The sequence below is a fragment of the Rhinolophus ferrumequinum genome, chromosome 16, assembly GCF_004115265.2.
Source record: "Rhinolophus ferrumequinum isolate MPI-CBG mRhiFer1 chromosome 16, mRhiFer1_v1.p, whole genome shotgun sequence".
Taxonomy (NCBI): Eukaryota; Metazoa; Chordata; class Mammalia; order Chiroptera; family Rhinolophidae; genus Rhinolophus; species Rhinolophus ferrumequinum.
In genome coordinates, this window is record NC_046299.1 from 4,326,241 (window position 1) to 4,343,737 (window position 17,497).

The 17,497-nt window shown below is 48.8% G+C and overlaps 2 protein-coding genes across 4 annotated transcripts in view; one reads left to right on the plus strand and one right to left on the minus strand.

Annotated features, from left to right (window-relative positions):
• DOCK1 (dedicator of cytokinesis 1) overlaps positions 1-17,497 on the minus strand; it is a 455,780-nt gene that overhangs the window by 238,541 nt on the left and 199,742 nt on the right. The gene's annotated exons all lie outside the window — the stretch shown is intronic.
• INSYN2A (inhibitory synaptic factor 2A) overlaps positions 1-17,497 on the plus strand; it is a 57,725-nt gene that overhangs the window by 17,777 nt on the left and 22,451 nt on the right. For both annotated transcript variants that reach the window (XM_033130589.1, XM_033130590.1), the window contains exon 2: positions 135-1,299. In XM_033130589.1, the coding sequence (XP_032986480.1) occupies positions 140-1,299 (1,160 nt within the window). In that variant the 5' untranslated portion in view covers positions 135-139. The remainder of the gene's footprint in view (positions 1-134; positions 1,300-17,497) is intronic.

Consider the following 17,497-nt stretch of genomic DNA (forward strand, 5'->3'; position numbering starts at 1 on the left):
CACCTGTTCACAAATAATTAGGGAGCAGGCAGTAGTCGTTCGGGCTCAAAGTGCTTGCGTGTGCATTTGGGGCTGCCCGTGTTTGCGCGTGCATGTCTGTGGACTGACAGCTCTGTTGATGTTCCCCAACGCAGGAATCATGGTCAGTAAGGACACCGGCAGATGCGTCCTCACGTCGTCAGAAAGGGACGTGGACCCCGCCGCCTGCCTGGCCCTGGAGATGAAATACGCGCTGGATCCCAACCGGCAGATTAAGAAACGGAATAAAGCCTTGCAGGTGCGGTTTAAGGACATCTGCGAGGCGCAGAACGAGCAGAGGGACACGCAGCTCTCCGCGGGCCCGGCGGCCGAGAAGCGGGAGCCCAAGGCGGCGTCCTGCAGAGCCTACCGCAAGTACATGACAGTGCCCGCGCGGAGGTCCATCCCCAACGTCACCAAGAGCACAGGCGTGCAGACCTCGCCAGACCTGAAGAAGTGTTACCAGACGTTCCCGCTGGACCGCAAAAAAGGGACCCTCAAAAGCATCCCAGCTGCGGACGCCTTTAAAAGTCAAAACAATGGGTTTGTAGTAGATTCCAAAGAGAAGCGGGAGGAAGAGCCCCAGGAGGAGGCCCGGCCGTGGGCGGCGGGCCGGGTTCAGAAGACCACGGCCTTGGTTTTCCACTCCCACGAGCACATGAACGCGCTGGAGCAGCCCGCCGGGGCCAACTGCGCGGAGCCGTGCGAAACCGCGGGGGTGCGCAGCTGCGGGGACGCGCCTCCCCACAACTCCAGCCGGCCTCCCTCGCAGGGGTCGGAGTACCAGCCGCCCGGGAGAGCCAGACAGGACAGGCCCGCAACACCTGACGCTGAGGCACCCGCTCCTTCCGCGCCCGGCACGGTGTTTAAAACGGAGGTGGCCGCTGTTTATGCACCTGCCCCCGGGGCGAAGGCCCCCGAACCCGCCTTGTCAAACTCTGCCGCCGCCAGCGAGCGGTCGCTGTGCCCCGCGGCCGACGAGGAGCGGGGCAGGGCTGCCCACATCAACGGGCTCCAGGCACCCCCCGTGCAGTGCCTGTCCCCCGAATGTAGTGACCAGCCCCTGCAGACTCAAGCCCCGCTGGGGCGGGAGAACCAGCCCTGTCCGACAGAGGTCGCTCTGGGTGAAGAATGCCACACAATCGTGCCTCACACGGAAGTGTTGGACCTGAAAGCACAGCTTCAGATGATGGAGAACTTGATCAGCTCAAGCCAAGAAACCATCAAAGTGCTACTGGGGGTCATTCAGGAGTTGGAGAAAGGAGAGGCCCACCGGGAAGGGTAGGTACACACGTTTCTTAAGATGCTCGGTAGACTCAGCACCCCAGGGTTCATCTAGAGCTCCCCCAAACCCCAATCCATAGTGAGACTAGAGGCAGCATTTCTGTCTCCAGGCTATGGTCTAGCACAGAGCAAGCCCAAAGGGGTCACAGATTGTCGGATGATGTCAGGATTCATTGTATCCTCACCTTCAAGATTTACTTGTGAGCCGGCCTCACTCGGCTGGCCTGGAATTCCAACCATACGTACATTTTGAATAGGCTGATGGAGCTTTTCTTGTTATGTCTGAGGACCAAGGGTTTATGATACTGACTAAGTATGACAGGTCTGCCAGTCCAAATAGCTAATCTACACAACAAGCTACTTGCCCCTTAGGAATCACATTATGGGCGAGAAAGGAAAGAATTCAGATGGCATTTTGAAAAGTAAACGCTGACTCCCTTATAGTAAGTAATTGGAATAGCGCTGACATTCAGGACGGTACACGGTTTTCTACAACAGAAAGCATGTTTTTCTTTCCTTACCTGACTCACTGAAGCAATGCCCGTCCTTCGACGAGCCCTGTCTGTGTGATTACGAGACAGATGCCGTGTCCCCTGACACAGCTGCCCTATGTGTCTAGCTGAGCTGTAGAGGGAACAATACCAAGTTAACAGCCAAACTGTCTAGCATTGATAACAGATCGCTGAACTTCATTTCCCATCTTTTGAACTTGAAATTGTGTAACAGCAAGTTTAAAAACAAACGACTTAAAAGGTAGGAGCCCCTCAGCTAGGAAGGTGCGTGTGGGCCAGGCAGCGTGCCATGCTGACACAAAACAGCCAGCGCTGCTCTGGGCCCGTACATCCAAAAGCCTCTGGCTTACCGGCCTTTGCCTAGACAGCCATACCTTCTCTTTCCCGTTCCACCTTGAACCTGTCTAGATTCCCTCCAGCCTGTGTTCTGGAGGTGGCATCTGAGACGGTACCCTGTTGTCTCATGTGATCAGCCCCGAGCCCTGGGGAAGTGAGTTGGCAGGCAGCATGAAGGTAAGCCAGGAAACACATTCTCAGGGCAGCAAATCACCCCGTGCACAGTGTCCTCCAGACACTGTTGTGCTTGCATTACACAGTGTTTGCATATTGCAAAATGGGGAGGTTGCAATATTCCAAGGCAGCAAGTAAGGCTTAAGTCCTGGCTCCTAGGCAAGGTGCCAGATGCAAACTTTGCCCTTGACTTCTGGCTTCTCCAGCTTAGTGAGGGTGGCCCATGTACAAGAGGAGTGAATTCTCAACAAGCCCCACCTCCTGTTTTCAGAGTATGGTTTGCAGTTGCTGGCAGTGAGCAAAAAGAGTGGCTGGCCAATCGTGATCGAACAGCAGATTCAGAGGGACCTAACATTACAGAATGCTTTCCAAAGGCCTTGTTTGGTCGTGGGTTTACATCTCCATTTTCATCCCATTTCAATCATTTAGACTCGAGTAGGTACATATTCCAGAGCTACACACACTAAGGTGAGTCCCTAAGGCATTTGTCTGTGGATCAGGAGACCACATTCCCACAGAAAAATTAAGAGGCTAAACAGGGACCTGACACTGACTTGGATATAGTGACTCAAAGCAGACAGCAAAACAGAAAGGGATGGACATCGCCAGTGGGGAGTGAAATTCACCAAATGTCAGACAGCCAACTGAATGCATTTGCTCGTGTGCGTGCTTACCGGGGTATGTACAAGAATAAAAGCCTGCAAAGGCTGAATACCAGTGAACCCCCTGAAAGGAGAACCGTGCTGTACGCTGTGTATAGGCTGCTTCCATGATTAGAACAAGTGCGGGGGTTTGTTTTAAATAGGACCCCCGAGTTTTGTGATGAGAAAGGTTCTGAGATGAGAAAGACAAGTCTAGGTGGGAATTCTGGCTCTGAGGGCTTGGGGAAGGGTGGCAGCTCTCTGGGCTTCATTTCTTTGTAAGTTGGAGATAATCGCCCATCCTGCAGATGGAGGGGGAGGGAAAGGCGGGATGACCTAACGTGTTTCGCCCAGTACCAGGGGCAGCTGGATGGATGTCTGCTGGTGGTGTGAGTGCTGGACTTCCCGGTCAGCAGTGTTAGAGTCTGGGGAACACAGGGCGGCCCCGTCTGAGTCCAGCGTGGTGACGCACCTCCCCCACTGCCAGCACCCTGGCCGCCATCCAGTGCCATCCCCGAAAGCCCTGGACTGCCTTGTCCAGTGCAGTGGCCCCTAACCACATGTGGCTGTTGAAATGTAAACTCAAACTAATTATAACCGAAAATTCAGTTTCTCAGTCCCACTGGCAACATTTCCAGTGTTCAGGAGCCTCGGGGTGGCTACTGCAGAGGACACAACATTTCCATCATCACAAAAAGCTCTTCACCCAAGTCCCCAAAACAAGGCGGAGCAAGCCTAAGGCTGACTTAACTTCAGATCAGTCGCTAGTTCAGTTGTCTGCACAGGACGAGCTCAGGGTGGAAAGGCACGTCGCTATCCTGCTGACCCCAACATCTGCTCCTAAGAACTGTCATTTCCTCCTCCCTCTCTGAGTCCTCAGGACACAGATAACCATGAAGCAAGTGGCTTCAAACTCCAAGGCCACTTGAAGGTGACCCTTCTTACTCAATGCCCAGGGTCATTAATTTGGCCAAACTTCCAATGTCCACCACTCTTTTCTAAGTCAGAATTCAGGAGCAGACAGCAGCCTGAGGGGTGGGCAGGTAAGAAGCAAGAACCTTCTTCATCCCGTTCCCAGGTGTCTGGGTCCAGCAGTCACGAGGAGTGGGAGACAGGTGTGTGCGTGTGGGTGGGCACTGCTTCCACAACTGGCTCTGGGCGGAGGAAGGGGCAGCATTTGCTGATTTTCTTGATGTAAATACTGCAACTGAGACCAACTTCAACCAGATCCCAAGACCCTGAATATAGAACATTCTGCCCCCGAGAACTGGACCGGCAGGTGTGTTCCAGGACCATCACCGTAGAAGGAGGAACGCGCAGGACGTATTTATGTATTCAATCGGAGCTAAGAAATAAGTGTTTTCATTGCATGTCACGGTAGAAAACAGGACAGCTCCCTTTATGTAGATTGTTATACGGTCATTATGTAACACAATGAAGAATTTCATGACCAAGTTCAAATATCAATGGAGTTTTCCTTGGGAAATATTCTGAAGTTTATACTAGGAGTAGAGAATGCTCAGAAGTGAGGTAAAAGCAATCTCTCTCTCCACCGTCTACCCCCAATTAGCTCAGAGGGGCCTACTTTGTACAGAATTTTGCCTGGGTTACGAGCAGTCCCAGGGAGGGCAGGCATCTCCCACGCATCGCGCAGCCCATGACGTTTAACCCAAGTGACAAATCCTGCCCCAATGCCCTCGCACTGCCGGCCTGAGCCAGGCCTGCTGGGGCCATGGCATTGCTCTTGTGTTCAGTTAGGACAGGGTGACGGAAAGCAAGGCTCTCAGAACTTGGCTAGTGGCCGCGGGCCAAATTATGTTTCTTGAAGCATTTTGAATATATAACTCTTTACTAGGACTTCTTTTCACTACTGAGTTTGTCTGGCTAGCTGTGTAGCGCTTCTTACTCTGTGCATAGGCATTTCTGTGTCACCAACCACAGCCACTTTTAGTAGTTTCCAAATTATTTTGTGTGAGAGAGACTCAGGAATGCCTTTGCTTATGTAGATTGCCAAAGGCCTCAGCAGAGCAAGTTTTCAGCTCAGGCAAGTTCCGTAATCTCAGTGAGCTGCCGTTTCCTCTTCTGTCAGGGCGGGATGGTAGAAGCTTCAAGGTGACGTCTACACAGCTCCTGGCAGGTACCAGTGCACGGTGGACACTGATTAAGGGGCATATCCTACGAGGGAGTCACTAAAATCCCTTGCTTGATGCAGTGCAGGCGTGAAGGCCGGTGGTTACCCTGCTTAGTTCACAGCTCTCGGTATTATTCTTGTCTCTCCTCGGGAAGTTCAGGGTCACACAGGCTACCAAAATAAGGCACTAATGCAGTCACTGCAGGCTGCGAACCAGGCGAACGGGGCACTGAGTTTAAACACACAACCACTTCTTGTAACGGCCGTAATTCCTGAGCGGTGATGGGTTGCTGGGCGGGAGCAGGCCTGCAGCGCGCATGGTACACAGGCACCAGCAACTGTGACGTGGCACCTCGGTGGGAGACGGCTGTGTACTTCTAAGACTGTATCCCACGCATGAGTGGGGGGATGGGTCCATTGGTGTGACAGCCTGATGGTACCCTGCTATTCGGAGAAAACCTGGAGAAACTATGAGAAGCTAGAGTCGAGCTATCAAATACAAGGGCAGGATCTACTGTTGCCCAGGGTGAAGCAGGTTCTTTCACTGCCGGTCTCTCCCAGCACCTGCTGGGCGCTACCTGCAAGCTCAGGTGTGGGCGGAAGGAGGAGCAGCAGAACCCAGGCCACACCAAACAGGCATTAAATGTGACAAATAGGCAGAGATGAAATCATGAAATGGGGGGGTGGGGGAGCGGGAGGGGTTGTGGCTGTACTGAGTCAGAGCAAACGTGAGACTGTCACTTAAAAGAAAATCCTAAATAACCAGCCAACCCAAGAAGCCCAGTGGCTGGCAGGAAGTGACCCCCCGTCTCCTGTGGGTCCCTGCTACCTGCTCACCAGGTCCTGTTCACACCGCACTGATGAGGGTGTTTCTCTCTGGCGTGATACCGAGTTTTCCCGCGTGCAGGGCACAGAGCGATAGAAAAGAAAACGAAGCCACGCAAATCCCCTGAGACCAGGACATTTGAGGGCAGCACTCACCGTGGATCTGACAAGGAGACAGGAATCTTTATCTGAGGAACAGCAACGCGTGAACCGGAACCCAGTGCAGACCGTGTATTAACGGTCGCTCCGCTTAGGTTTCCTTCTACTCAACGAAACATGGGGGAGCAGGGAGGGAGGGATACGTACAGACACACACCTTTAGCGATGAGGAGAGAGGCTCGAGGGGTGCGTGCGAGTGGAAGCAAGACCTCGGGTCCCACATGCAGACATTGGCGCACTTCATCTGCAAAGGGCAGACGGTAACCACTGTGGGCCTGGAGGGCCACCCAGTCTATAAAAATGATGCAGCGCCATCGCCATGTCAGGAAAGCAGCCATGGACAACACACGTGCTAATGACATGGCTGTGTCCCCACGGAACTTCATTTCCAGAAACAGGCAGTGGCCAAGTGTGGGCCATGGACGAGACATCACCGACTCCTGTACCATGGTCTTGTAAACATAGGGACACAACTGAAACCCAAGTCAGAACGGGGTGCAGGACCAGCCCAGGTGTGTGACTGCTGGCCAGACAGGTGTCTCGTTCATGCACACGTTCAGAACGCTTCTACCCAGAGTCTCCTAAGTGGTGGGCACTGTGCCAGGCAAGGAGGGGGTAGAAGTCAAATGAACTCAGGCCCACCTTTGAAGAGTTCACAGGTCATCATTCCAGGCGACGCTGAAGTGTTCATCAGCTCGTACAGCGTTCGGGACTCTGCTTGGGAAGTGTGTGCATGTCTGTGTGTGTGTGCCTGTGTGTGTACGTGTGTAAGAGAGAGATAAGCACACACCTGCCATTTAAATGTATAATACGGACATGACAGCAGTTCTCTAAATCATAAAAAAGGTCTAAACCTCCCACCAGCAATAATAAGAGGTCGCCACAGCACAAAGTTATGCCACGTGACTTGCCTTCACCCACTGATGCCAGATGGACAGAAGTTAAATACTTGCTTTGCCTCATGTCCTTATCGTCACAAATCACTCAGAATCAGGTACTCTTCAGAAGGACCTGTCAGGGGATGAGAAACCACTCCGAATTTTCTCTAATTATCCATGCACAAATAGAATAAATGCTGTATCACAATTACGGAGGAAGCATCAGGGGACAATTCAATGTGTTTACGTCATAGAGCAGAAAGAACCAACGTGGAAAATTGTGCAGCACTGCGGCAGCCTGGGCGTAACCAGGAATCACCAAGGTCTCGGCACGCGATTCTTACTGGGAACTTCCCGGGTCCACCCTCCGAGAGCCAAGAGGAAAGCTGGGCATTAGGCGATCCCACCTCAGAATGGCTGGGCTCGCTATGGAAGGACGACCGGGTCACTCTTGCCAAGCCTGCCCACTTCACTGAGGGCCACGCCTTCCACCTGGTCAGCTGGAAGGGCCAAAGTGCGAGGGGGGAGGGCGGGCACCATTGGTCTCTCACTGGCCTCTGTGGTTGTGCAAAGGGTCCTCATGGACCTTCTCTGGGAGGCGGCGTGCTGCCTCCCAGGCGTCTGGCACCGTGCATCACAGCAAAGCAGGAAACAGCTCTGGGCAGCGAGATCAGACACACCAAGGTCCTTAACCAGCCCAATGCACTGCTGTCCGGACCTCCTCCCTATATGAATGGAAGGAAAATGGCAGCACTTCACTTTCTCCTGTTCTGGATTAATCAGTTTCGGTGTCCCTCTGCGCATTTGTTGTAACCCCCAAACGTTTGAAACATTCCAGCCAGCCCACTGAAGTCTGCCTCCCGGGCACTTGGCTTTTCCATTTTCCGGGAATGAGATGGAGGAGGGGAGCCGTGGAATGACCTGGGCTCAGCTCAGCCAGTCCGGAGTTGGCAGCTGGCCCTGCCCTCCCTCCCCTAATGGTGCCTGGGTAGGATTATCCATCTCTCCGAACTTCAGCTTCTTATTCTGTAAAAGCTAAGAACACCTGCCTCCCGACTGTCTCTTGAGGAGTGAATGGAATGCAGAAGACATGTCTCTCAGTCCACGACGGTGTTTGCACTCAGTAAAAGTTACTCCTTCCAACTGTTACTGAGCAGCAACCTTCCAAGGGCTGCCGTGCAGGGAGGTTAAGGGAAGGAGCAGGCTTCCATCCCATCAGAGATAGTTTCTTGCTTTATTATGTAGGCTGGTTTATTTCCAAGGATAGGAGGGGTTGAGGATTACAGAACGGAGACGCCGGGCTTTGTACTCGTTTTCAGAGAAACGTACAGGGCAAGTTGGTTCAGTGTCATGGCCAAGGCTGTTGATGTGGGGTTCGACCCAGCTCACGCTGGCCTGGCCTCTCTGAGCTGTATGTTCCCGTGTTAAAGAGAACAGTCCAAATAAGAGGAGGGACCTCAAGGCTCTTTTCTGCTCTCAAGACAAATTTTCAGAGATGTCCCAGGACATGGTCATTTCAGTCACTGCCTTAAAATGCTCCCAAAAGGTTACAAGAGAGAAGTGACACAGCCCTCTTGACAGGTGTCCATCATAAATGTGTACAGTGATCCCACTGTTAGGTTCTTTTCTCTCCTCTGGATACTTCATCCATTCCACTACCTAACATGCTGGCTTTGACCGCTGTCCTTTTGTTTCCTTCTTTTTCTGTTATCACTAATGACCTTTATATATTTGTGGTAATATGTTCAGTTTCTAATGTCCAGGTATAAGTTGTCATATTTTGTGACTTTGAAATGGAAGCACAGCTCATATTCTCTCTAGCATCTTCTTCATTTCGTGCACACAGCCATGGGGAGCCTTCTCGATAGCTCATATTTATATAACTTCGTAAATGCTATTTTTAAGTTCTTGAAAAATAATAGCCTTTCCATCTTTAATATGAAAAATGAAGCAAATATATTTCTAAGAGTGTAAAACACATTTCAAATTCTTGCTTTGGGCTTCATGTAGGTATCACACATCCTTGAAAATGTAATTTAAATAATCTCCCTGTGCAGAATGCCAAAATAAGATTCCAAATACCTCCCCAGCCTTGTCAGTTGGTAGGTGAATAAGGCCTCACCACCGAGCCACTAGGCCGTTCAGACACCCATTTGCAGATAAAATGAGCAACTCAAAGCATGACATGCACGTTTATGGAATTTATGGATTTATGTCCCCGCATTGGAATTTTTTTTTAAAGGATGAAATGCAAGTTCTAGTTTTCAAATATTTTCTTAGATCCCATGCAGTTTCTGCCAAGCTCTGCAGAAATGTTTGTGTTATCGCTCTGACTGGATCTGTGGGCGAATTCCAAAGAAATGAGTCTCCGGGCTGAGCACCTACAGAACTCGTGTATTTTGAGCATCTCCAATATGCTGGCCATTCGGCATCGTCTTAATTAACGCTCAGAATGACAGTGGGAGGTAGGCATGCTCTCCAGGAGGAAACTAAAGCTTGGTCATGCTAGGGACATTCCCCGAGATCAAAGGCTGCTGGGAAATGGTAAAGACAGAACCCATCTCCTGTCCTGTCAGGCACGCGCATCCATTCTCTTCCTTCTCCGAAGATGGGAACCCTGGTCTGTCTGCACAGAATTAAAAAGCAGGCACTTTTGTTGCTACTGCAAATCTGGGTCCTTCCTTCTACTGGAAGGGGCTATGAGGCTCCTGCACCCCAGACCTGGTAAGGTCCATGCGAATTTATGTTCCCCAGAGAGCAACCTCCTAGTAGAGAGAGAGCAGAGACCACCATGCGAAGGGATTCCAGAAATAAAGCGTATTTTTAAGGATGCATAACCAGTCAGAGAAATCCCATCTACGAGGTAATTTCAGAAAAATCGAGGTCATTGATCTTCAAGTACAGGGACCTGAGTGCCAAGCAGACAATCTATCCACGAGCAACCTTCCTGGGGCAACGACGGCAGGGCCTTCCCGTGCCCTCTGCACCGTGAGCGGCTCATCCAGGGACCAGCCCCTGCCCGTCTGGCTCTAACTGCTTCAAATGTATGTCCAAGTTCATGTGAACAAGTAGAAGGAAAGCTTTCTTCTACTTAAAATAAAATAAGCACATCTGAATTTGAAAGACTGAGTTCCTAGGTAAAGATAATCAAAAATGGGCATATTTTGACTAAAAATGGAGTAACAATTTCTCTGTGGATGTGTCACTGGTTCCAGCAATTTGCTACCTCCCCAGATAAAAGTCTCATCATTGAATTTTAGAAATGATGACACCCCGATTTAAAGATGTTACTGTCAGCTCCAAGAGCTCTGAAGGCTTAAAAGTCAGGCTTTTGAAACAAAGCACAAAAGCTTCACAAAGAGTTAAGTTCTGATTTAAATTTATTAACTAAACTGCTGTAAAAACGCACATCCAAAGAAACGATAAATCCCAGAGAAAAGCCTGTGTGGCTATTTACCACCAGACCCCTGGCTAAGGCACATTAATACTTGCAAATTAAAAGCTCTGTGAGGTAGCCCGCCCATGACAGACAGTACTAGAGCTGGAGAAAAACGGCAACCCAGAAGGAGGATTTGTTTTCACGCAGTGTACTTACATTCCTATTTTCATTCTAGTTTGGTAGCCACCAAAATTTATTATAATTAATTTCCAATAAATTATATAGCTTCAGCTTTTCTCTCTCCTCCAGGAAAAAACAAGTCAATCAAATCAGCCTGGACTGAGCCCTAAAAAGTTGTTTTCCTTATTAATAATAGTTACTCCCAGGGCCTCTGGGGTGAGCGACTTGTTTGTCATATTGTCATCATTTTGCAGCTTAAGAATCTCTTTGACTTCAGGAACGTATGAAAGAAAATGTAAGTCTTGCCTGTGTGTAATATAACCAGGCAGGACACACACAAAATAATAATTACTATACTCCCCGATTTTTATATATTACGATTTTATATTATGAAAATACGATTGTACAACACTAAAGATAAAGTCTGGCCCTAATAATAGGGGCCATCTCTGTGTCGGTCTCGGCCCAAATCTGCATGTATTTCTGACAGTAATAATGATGCATGTGCAGTAATAATAACAGATTCCGTTTTCTTCATCATGCACAGCTCTTATAAAGGGATGCATGCAGGGGGAGGGGCAGGGCCTCAGGGAGCGGCAGAGACAACCAGAAGCAGTGCAGGGGTGAGGCAGAGGGCTCGGGGCGAGAGCAGGGGAGGCCAGCTGAGTCCTCATGCTCTCAGGGGCTCCAGGCCACAGGCCTGGACTCTCCAGGAAGGGCCATGCCCTGTACTAACCACCCTTATTGTCTCCCTTTAATTCTTTGTAATGAAAACACACATTAAAAGCTTCCCTCACAGCCAGAGTCTCCCCAGAAGTATAGTATCACCACATTTGGAGAGCTGCTAGGACAATAAAAGTTAATTTGTCAACAGTGCCTAAAGAAAGCCACCAAGTTCATTATTAATAGGGTGTTTCGCAGTAAAACTCCTTCACCAGGGTTGTTTCTGGGCTAAAGAAAGGAGGAGGGGGCTGTTTCAGATGCAGACTAGGTCACTTATTTTAGTAACTCAGTGTGGGAAGCAGAAGATAACTGACCTTTCCCACTTGTTTGGGGGAATTTAAGATGGGATCACGGTAATACTTTTAGCCAGATGTTCTCGACTAGCTGATCCAGCTGGGAGTATCACAAAACTGACCATCCCATTTTCCTTTTCAGAAGAGAAGCTCAGGGGATGGTAGCAGTTAACCCAACAGGACGCTCATACAGATTCTTCATTCATCCATTCATTCATCCATCCATCCATCCATCCATCCATCCATCCATCCATCCATCCTTCCTCCCTTCCTCCCTTCCTTCCTTCAGTGCTCATTCATTATTCCAAAATATTTCCTGAGCACCCGCTACAAATCAGGCGCCAATGTGGGCACTGAACGTTCACCAGGGAAGAGACAAAACTCTCTGCTCTCAGGGTGCTGACATTCTAGCGGGGGTCACAGACTAAAAGCACAATAATAACTAACATCCATGGCATGTTCCATGGTGGTAAGTGTTGTGACGTGAAGCAGCGAGAAAAGGAGGGCGCTAACTTTCTGTTAGTGCATCATGAACGAAGTTGGATTTGTGACACACGCGCGCCACAAGCGCTACTCGGCAGAAAGCCCGGAACTGGGAACGCTGGCATTGGGAAGATGGATGGAGATGGATACATGGCCACCAAGATGCACGCAGTCGCACGAGAGAAAGACACCTAATCACTTCATCAGGAACCACTGCGGAATGGCCTGTAAAAGAGCCACAAAGAGGGTGCTGGGTGTTTGCCAGAGAACGTGCCGAGCTGCCAATGAGGGGACAGTGCAAGGATGCTGGTTTGGACGCGCACTGCACAAGTCTCACAGAGAGCGTGCTGTTTTTCCAAGTCACACAATTCCACTCCCTTAACGTATAAGCAGTTTCTTCCTCTTAGAAACATGTGTCCTCTAGACTGCAAGTGTCTTGAGGGCAAGGTCTGTGTTTTCATTCATCCAACCACTGCTGCCCAGCAACGAGCCGTGCACAGAGCTGGTGCAGAGAAACACTGGAGGAGCCGTGCACACGCCAGCACGGTGAAAGCCAGGTAGTGATTCTGGATAACACAGAGCAAAGTCCTTTAGAACACTGAGTGTCTTATGAGAACACTCAGCAGAAATCACCAGGATTACGGAAAACTATCCTGATGTGTTTATAAGATCACACAGGGTTTGCATGTCAAGCTCGTTATTCAAGGGTCAACATCTCGCTTTCCTGGCTCTGTGAGAATGGCGCATGTACGATTTTGAGAACTTTACCTTCTGGTGGAAAAAATTAAGTAAGGGTGAGATAAATGGGAAGCATGACCCACCTTAACCTGTGAATGGCTATGTTCTAGAACATCACTCCTAAGTAATTGGTATGGGCCTCAGACACTTTCCAGTAAGCCAGAATTATACATGGTGTTGGGGTTCCTGCGAGCCCTCAATTTTTTTCCAGCTGCACTGAGATCCAGAGACGCTATAAAACCTAACAGTCATGTCCATAGAGGGATATTCCTTCTAACACGGGCCTCCAAAAGTAGGTTTCCCTAAATGGAGTCCCGTAGGACAACTATTTTACACAAGGGATGTTTGGAGCATGTGCTTTCCAAGTCGGGGATCCCGAGTGTATGCGGAAATGAAGAAGTGTTTGATGTACTTCAATTTCAATGAGAGCCCTTTCCTCCAAAAAAGAAGTCCTAGACGAATGGAAGAAACCAGTAGTTAAAGAGATTGGCCTTATTGCATGACCTAACATCTCCAGGCGAAAGAGAAAGAGAAGAGAAAAACCAGGGCCGTGTAATAAATGACTGTTGATTATAATTCTCAAAACAGAAATAATTCAGGGATTATAATATAGGAACTTGAATGCAGACACTCCTCTATTATATTCAGGGTGCTGAACAGAAAACATAGAGTGAGCCTTTTTCAAGTTTTTTGTCAAGTAAGAGCTGCTAAATTCCACTGGAACAGAGGTCAAACCGACACTCAGATCTGAGACAGCATTACCTTTCCAGTGATTTTTATTTTCCATTTGCTCTTTCATTCGTCATCCCATGCATCCATAAACCTTTACTGCCACCTGTGCTGTGACTGGCACACCAGACATTGGCTGTGCCAACAAAGAAAACTACGCAGCACGCCTTGATAATACCGAATGACAGGCGTTCTGGGCGAGGAAAGTTACTGACCACAGGGCTTCTCAACAGCAGGAAACAGCACTATTCCCATAGACTACCGAGAAGGCTTCACAATGATCAACCCACTTAGACATCCCTAAGGCAGGGGAAAACGGGTGCCACAGAGACTTGGGGGGTCACGGTAACTTTATGTCCTCAAAACACAACCTCAGTTAAAACTGCTCTGCTCTGTCTTCTTGGGGATCCCAGGCCTCTAGTGGGCGCAGAATTGCTCAGCCTTACATAGCAAACCAGCCACTGGCTAAAAGACGCTCCTACCAGCGGTTGGGAAGCTGGTCATACGCTGGCCGGTGAAAGCCAGCGCCACCCTGATTGAGCAATCGGTGACCTTGGAGTTTCTTAGGGAAATCGGCCTCCTACTCACTTAACAAACTTCACTTGGATGGTCCCCAAATCCTGTCACTTAACAGCTCAAGTGCACAAAATAGATAAATAGTTGTGTCTGCATGGATATATGGGCAAAGTCAAAATTCACTTTAGCTACTGGACAGCTGATATATGAAATAACTACACTTCGAGGGCAAAAGCAGGCCAATTGGTAGCGAGAAGGCAGACTTAGGAGCAAGCCGAATCCACAGGCCCGGGAGCCTGACCACGGAGGAGGGGGTCCCTGAAAACAGCTGACTTAGGCTGTTTCTGAAACTTAATTTCTCCCAACAATAGGAGCGGTGTCGCTTTAGGCCTCTAATTAGTGTCACTTTGAGACTAGTAAGTGAAAAAGCCCTGTAAGATGCTGACCTAAGTGATTGATGGCTCAGGGATCGAATGGGGTACACACGTGGGCTAAACTGCCGAAGGAAACCACGGTTTCTGGCACCCGGTGAGGATGCCGACAGAACCAGAGATCAAAATTGAGAGAATAAATTAAACAAGTGCATAAGAGTATGACTGACAGCAGAGCGCGTGCTGTTTTCTTTTGTTTGCATCAACCGCCGTCCCTAGCTATGGGCATAACACATACCTCTGAGTTCATTCGAAGTGACAGTCCCCACACCCTGTGTAACTAGTATTTCGAGGACCATAATGAAAGGAGACGCTATGGTTGCAGCAGCATCTCAGGTGGCATTAGCTTATGTGCTAGGAACTCTGAGCTTGCTGAAAATCACGTGCCGTGGAAAAGGCCAGCCAATGAGCAACGGGACCCCAGGCCCTGTGCGGCCAGGCAGAGCTGCCCACGGCCCACGGCGGGCTGCGTGCTCCACTGATGTGGGTCGAGAGGACAGTACTTCTGTGACAGCTAAAACCAGTCCCCCCGGGAATGCGAGGAGGGGACTTTCAGTTGGGAATTCAACGACTTACGGAGAAAATAGTGTCCTGGGCCTGCGGCAGCAGGAACAGCTCGTAAAGTCAATCCAGTAACCCGATACCAGTAATTTCTACTAAACACCATAGAATTAATGTCCACCTGCCAACCATTCGTGTCTGAGATGCTGATAACTTTGTCGGACTCTGCTCCCGATAACACACACAATAAGATAATACGTGTATGTATTTTTTTCCATTCCTGACCTTTTCAAACACTTTATTTATTTATGTTTTGGGGGGGGCCTCAGAGTCATTATTCACCGTGCCTCTCAGGCCCCTTTTTCGAGGCCTCAGATACACTGAGCGAGCAGCTTGGATACGTATGGCCGGGAAAAAGCTTTGTGTGACCTTTCTATGGCATTTCTCAGCACCCTTCCTACCACCTAGGGCCTTGCTAGCTTAGATCTCCCTGTGACACCTTCATGAAAAGGCCGACGCTGTCTGCCACTCCTGTCCCCGGCTTTGCAGTCCCTCCGTTGCAGGACACAGCTGAGGTCGCGCTCAGGCTGAAGCTGGCAGTTGTCCTCCTTCTGTTATTGCCCCTATGGCTTTGTAGTAATACCTGCTACACCAGCTCTGCCGTGTGCCTTCCCTTCCTTGTTGCGGTTTTGGTGGTGGTGTTTTTCTAAGTTCTGCTCCTGACTGCTGCTTTCGCTGTCAGTCTGCAGGAGGAATAACTGAAAACTTGCCTCCTCGACATCGCCCCAGTGTTGTGTTGGTTCTCTATATACATACACAAACGTGAAGTTTTATATTCAGGAACTTTTGACAATGACAGCTGAAGAATTGGAGCAGATTACTGCAGCAGCCTAAGGGAGCTAGAGGTACTGGTGGCCTGCCTGCAAAGTCAAACTGGAGAATTCCAGGCCACTAAACAAAGGAGGCCCAGTGCTTCCTTCCAATGGGGGAGCCCTGGTTAGAGTCCCACGGTGTCTTCCATAAACGTCACTCACTTTGCTTTCTTTGAAGTAGAGCAAGGTCTTGTGAAGAAATCTGGTTCACTGCAAAGCAGAAGTGGACATGACACTGCAGGTGGACTCCGCCAAAACTACACTGTCAAATTAGCTTGTCCAAAATCTTCTGCTTTAACAGATCAGGAATAACAGCTCCTCCTCCAGGTGCTTTCACAAAGCCCATGCTCTTTACATCTCTATTCACTTCATAACTCATGTCTAATCTCCTTGGAGACTAATGAGTATCCAAAAGGCATCAAGTGAAGAGAGGTTCGGGGTCTCAGAATCGGTCCTTGGGTTGAAGCTGTGATCCGAGGGAAGGGGGACAAGAAGGTCAGGAAACAAAAAAGAGGAAGCACTGAAAAGGCAGCATCTTAGACTCCCAGCACTGTCCTTGGTGCTGAATGCTGGTTTTTCAAATTATAGACATTGTTGAAGCCAGAAAATACTGGCAAACGGCAACTAACTGCAACAGGACAATAAATAGTGAGTGCTACAAAGATCAATGCATTAAAAATCCATATTTACAATGAGCATGCTTATTACCGGGGTTCAAGGGGGTTCCTAAAGGGAAAAAAGTGAGGACCAGAGCTTTTCACAATTTATACTTTTCATTTGCTTTTTGCACTTGGCTGGAATTTTTTTATTAGATGTGTCTACTACTGATCTTCAGCATGAAAACACAAAGACTGTATTATTTGGCCAAATTAATATTAACCAAGCACCCAGGGTTTACCAGGCATTCTGACAGGCAGAGGATTATAAACCTATATAAGGTAATAAAAGTTCCTCAAAACAAAAGGGAAAAGGGATTTACCCGTGTAGCAAGTAACTTGCAAGACAAAAAATTTATGTTTTGATAAAGACGTTCTTCCACTACAGTTTTCACATCAATAACCCAAGCTCTGTCTTCTCCAAACTTGTAATCGCTGAGATCGCTAGCCCCACTGTCACTGGAGAAATATCTGCTCCAGAGTTCGAGGTTTTTGCTCAACTTCGTGAAAATGGTAATCTAGAAAGATAATCATTCCAAGTACTGGTTTTATGACTTGTTTTCAAGGGAGAAGGAAAAAAACTGGGAAATTCCGTAACAGCACTGCATGTTCCCTACGGTGCAGAGAGAACTTATCTGTTGCATCTGTATTTGGAGAACACATCCATTCAGATGCTGCAACACAATTATTAACGTGACCATAAAATTATGAGCGAAGCCAAACCCTACAGCTCGGAAGTTCCAAGGACAATTAGATGGTTTATCAAAGCAATAAGCACAACGTATTACAAAGTTTCAGCCCTCTTTTTAAAACACCCTCATGCCTAATCAAATTTCAGCAAGAATACCTTGATTGACGTTAGCTGCTAAAGCAGTCTATGACCTAACCACATGACATAAGGACAGCACTTTCAAATTTAACCACAGATGAATTTCTCATTGACCTCCATTTCTATAAACGACCTCTATGGACTCTAAACACGTGAATCCTTTAAACAAAAGAAAGGTCCTAAACAAAACCTGAGAAACAGACTGAAGG